This window comes from Megalobrama amblycephala, linkage group LG12 (assembly GCF_018812025.1).
Source record: "Megalobrama amblycephala isolate DHTTF-2021 linkage group LG12, ASM1881202v1, whole genome shotgun sequence".
NCBI classification, from domain to species: domain Eukaryota; kingdom Metazoa; phylum Chordata; class Actinopteri; order Cypriniformes; family Xenocyprididae; genus Megalobrama; species Megalobrama amblycephala.
In genome coordinates, this window is record NC_063055.1 from 22810522 (window position 1) to 22815361 (window position 4840).

The 4840-nt window shown below is 38.2% G+C and overlaps 1 protein-coding gene across 1 annotated transcript; it reads left to right on the forward strand.

The window, feature by feature from the left end:
• Nucleotides 1-280: 280 nt before the first annotated feature.
• Nucleotides 281-3385, forward strand: mc3r (melanocortin 3 receptor). The gene has a single exon (XM_048211360.1). It carries the CDS (start codon nucleotides 828-830, stop codon nucleotides 1809-1811), a length of 984 nt encoding a protein of 327 aa, XP_048067317.1. The 5' UTR covers nucleotides 281-827; the 3' UTR covers nucleotides 1812-3385.
• Nucleotides 3386-4840: the final 1455 nt, after the last annotated feature.

Genomic DNA, 4840 nt, shown 5'->3' on the forward strand with positions numbered 1-4840 from the left:
ATCATTGTGGTTTGCTATTGAGGTAAGGTTCTGTCCAGAGAAGAGACTTTAAGTTACAAGAAGTGCAACCTTTAAAAATGCCTCCCATTCTTTTACTCTTACAGTTTTTAAAAGTAGTGTGTTATTTTACTACGTAAACATGAGCTAGATGGACAGATTCCTAAACGCGCTTCAGGACTCACTTGGTGCTTCACACACAGCTTTCATTAGCATATTTCAATGTATTGTCATAAATACATACACAATGACAAATAAATATGACGCATTTTATCCACTGAAGTATATATGTATTAGAGGGTTAATATAACATATAAACATTATTAAAAACCTAAATGTGACAGTTATTGTTTGTCCTGAAAGATAACTTTGGAAAAAATATGATTTAAAAAATATGATTTTCACAGAACGCACATACTTGCCTGTTGCCATGCACTATGAATGCGTGTGTTTGTACCCACATCTTTCATTTAAAATCTTAAGCAAACACACAAAGAGCAGGCGGAGGCTGCATCTGCTGACGTACAGCCAGTGGCTGTGAGTGAGTCCATTTGCTCCGAGCCTCTGAATCACAGAGCATCTCTTCAGGAGCATCTCCAACAAAAGCAGCAGAGGATTTTCAAAGACATCTGGAGAACTGCAACATCTGATTCTTCAATTACATCTGCAGCTCTAAGCTTCTTTTATTATTGTTCATCCCATCATCTGAATCAGTTTTATTACTCTTTATTAGCCTATTCTTTTATTGCTTGAATTTTTTGTTTCCTCTCTAATTTCCATCTCTCACCTGTTGTCTGTTCTTCCCCATCTCTTTATCTTCACAAATCCTGATGAACAACTCATACTTGCAATTTCTTAAAGGACAGAAACCTGCTAACAGCACATCTTTGCCTTCTAATGTCAGTACTGTGGATCCTCCAGCAGGGGCGCTGTGCGAGCAGGTCCAGATCCAGGCAGAGGTTTTTCTCACCTTGGGTATTGTGAGTCTTCTGGAGAACATACTCGTCATCTCGGCTGTGGTCAAAAACAAAAACCTTCACTCTCCAATGTACTTTTTCTTGTGCAGCCTGGCTGCTGCGGACATGTTGGTAAGTGTATCGAACTCTCTGGAGACCATTGTCATTGCAGTACTAAACAGTCGCATTTTGGTGGCCAGTGATTATTTTGTACGTTTGATGGACAATGTGTTTGACTCAATGATCTGCATTTCTCTTGTGGCGTCCATTTGCAACCTTCTGGCCATTGCCGTCGACCGCTACGTCACAATTTTCTACGCCTTACGCTACCACAGCATAGTGACTGTACGTAGAGCGCTGGTCGCAATCGCTGCGATCTGGCTGGTGTGTGTGGTTTGTGGGATCGTCTTTATAGTGTACTCTGAGAGCAAGACCGTGATCGTGTGTCTAATCACAATGTTCTTTGCCATGCTGGTTCTCATGGCAACTCTCTACGTACACATGTTTCTTCTCGCCAGACTTCATGTCCAGAGAATCGCTGCATTACCCCCAGCAGCAGCTGCCGCTGGAAACCCGGCCCCACGTCAACACAGCTGCATGAAGGGAGCCGTGACCATCTCCATCCTCCTCGGAGTGTTTGTGTGTTGCTGGGCGCCCTTTTTCCTCCACCTCATTCTGCTGGTGTCGTGTCCGTACCATCCGCTCTGCCTCTGCTACATGTCCCACTTCACCACGTACCTGGTCCTCATTATGTGCAACTCTGTGATTGACCCCCTCATCTACGCCTGCCGCAGCCTGGAAATGAGGAAGACTTTTAAGGAGATACTCTGCTGTTTTGGCTGCCAACCTTCACTTTAGACATTAGTACAGAATGTCTGATTTGAAACAAATCTGGATATGTAAAGAAAATGTTTACCTTGATGTAAGATGCCAAAGCTTGGTGGTCATGATAATGTTGCACATCCTGAGATAAGGGTAAGAAAGGAAAGCTTTAAAACGGGAAAGCTCAAGTGCTGTAAGAAAATCAGTGAACTGGAGGGTAAATTGAATGTGACCTATGAATAGGGAAGATCAATTATTTGTTACACACTCTTGGAAAAGATTCTATATAGAATCTTAAAGGTTTCTGTCGGGTGCTTCATATATAGGGGTTCCCATCACGGAATCGTTTTATGGATTTAGTTTTAATGAATTTTGTTATAATTCATTTTTAATTTTAAAGAAATTTTAAGGAAATAAACAGGTATACATACTATAGTATATACAAAATTATGGTATGAATAAATATTTGAAACTCTACATTATTTCTAGGTGACAAATTAATGACATTGATCATGTGACTCTATACAGAAGGTTAGATGTTCTTTCATTGAAGCCAAGGCACTCTCATGGCAATACATATATTTTACGTTTTGGCAAATTGGTGTATGATCTGCTTATTTTTTCTTAAAAATCATACATTTTGTACAAATCAAACTGTCAAGAATTTGCCAAAACATAAAATAGTTATGTGTTCTCATGGGAACGGGTTGTTGAAGCACAAGATGCTGTTTGGATCATCCCAATTTATGCTGGATCACATGATTTGTTTGAAACAAATTTGTGGCGTTCATGCAGCTTGAGTGCAAAAGGAGGACAAACCAAATAATAAGAATTATAATAAAGAAGAATAACATTTTTACTAGTGGTATCACACTTTTAGACCCCATGGTACGGTATTTTTAAAATGTGTAAATAGTATATTTTAGGTATCTGTGACAGTGTTCGGACCATTCTGTCTGATAATGGTGTGTAAATGCTTGTGTTCAACGTTGCTGAAGTGAAATCTGAAGTGAAAACAGTCCTGTGGTGAAACTTGCTTTTTTTGGAAAGTTAGGGCACTTCCTACACATATGACTGCATCAATTTTTGAGGTGTCTCTTACTTTGTTGCTTTGACTGCAATATGCAGTCTAACTCAGCCCAGCTGCTCCAGTCCGCTTGTGTGGATCATTTAGCTGTCAAAGCTGCCGTTCAGTGGTGGAATGTAACTGGGAAATGAGCAATAGCCAACTAAGCATGTCAGTTTCAACACCAAATATCCCTCATTTTTGGTGTTTTTGCCTTTTATTCTGATATGGAAGTGAGAGAGGATCAGAAAGGCAGGATTTAAACTCAGGTTGCCCAAAGCACAACCACACTGTGTAACAGAGTGCTGCCCACAAGGCTCTGACCAAATATCCCTCTTAATCCACTGAACAGCATTATAGTTTAGCTTTTTTATGGGTATGAAGTGGTTTAAGTTTGATATTCTGCTTATTTAGCTGACCTTTTTGTATTGAGTCTCATTGCAATGTTATTTGGACTGTGCTTGCCACTCTATTAACACTTTTAGTGCATGAGATTTAGCACTTGACTTGTATGTGTAGCCACAAGCTTCAACAATTATCTGCAAACAGCAAAATAAAAGAGTTTAGCATAATCATAGTGTTCTCTGTTCCTTCATGTGGGAAACCTGAAGCCATGATTTACAGTTTGTGTATTTAGAAGATGTGTGTGTGTGCGTGTGTGTATGGGGGGGGGGGGGGGTTCAGGTATACCCTGCGCAGTGTTGGGTAAGTTACTTCAAAAAAGTTATTAATTACTAATTACTAATTACATCGTCAATGTTGTATTTAAAATCCTTTTCTAATTACTCTGTCTGAAAAGTAATTTAATTACTCAATAAGTAATTCAACTCATTACTAATTAATTCTTAAAATCCCTATAAACCTTGACCGGATAGATAATAGAACTCTTTTAATAATTTAAATATGAGTCAAACATGGAAAAGTTTAGCCTTTTATAGCTTTTAAAAACATTTTAGCTTTATTAAAACATACACAATACTCGATACCACGGTAAAAACATTTAAAGATACAAATAAAACTAAGCTATATATTTTTTCAAGTAGGTCTAATAGTAGCTAGTTAGTAAAAATACCACAGAAATTGAATAATCAAATATAAAATAACTCTGCATAATCATAACTGTATAAATTAAATATAGATTAATCCTTATTAAAGCTTTTCTTTTGTTGTTTGATTATCATTTATAATACAAACAGCCAATAGTAGAGAGTAGCATGTTTTAAAGGCTGCTATCACTAAGACCTAATAGACGGAGACAATATGATGTTACACATGCTGTTCACATTCACATAACCAACGCGAATATACACCAAGACGGGCATTTTGACATAACTGTGTGTGTGTATTTGAACGTTTATGTGAAATAACCCGTGAAAATCTGACACTCGCGAGAGGCGGCTATGTGTGCGCGCTTTGGTCTAGAGCGCACTGACTGAATACCGTCTCTCAGAGCGCGCGCGCAGTTTTTTCTCCCTAGGACATATATAGCTTATATTTTACCGTAATGTTCTTGCCTACCTGTTGCCAAAAACTGAAGTAATTGGAATATTTCCATTCTGCAAAACAGCCACTCCCTTCTGACGACATCTTCAGACAACTGGTGCGAAGTTGCGAACTCACGCGCAACTGCACTACAGCTAACGACTTTAAAGAGGCAGCGTTCACTTTTACCTTTAGATGACAAATTTAAATTTTAAATTCAATATTGATTTATACAGAACTGCTGAAATAATTTACAGTATGTAACGCAGGTACATTATAAGTAACTGTAATTAAAAATGAACAGCAATCCCTTACTTTACTTTTTCAGGGGATAGGTAGGCTAATTTAATTACGTAACGTAACGTCACACCCAACACTGACCCTATGTTATGAGGACAAAATGTCCCCACAAAGATGGCAATATCCGCAAAATTTTAATCCTCACAAGACAACAGCTTATAAATTATACTAGGTGATGTTTTTTAAAATCTAAAAATGCAGAACATTCTGTGATGGG

Bases quoted from the DNA above. Each gene is read 5' to 3' on its own strand.
- mc3r (XM_048211360.1), top strand. From the start codon at position 828: ATGAACAACTCATACTTGCAATTTCTTAAAGGACAGAAACCTGCTAAC.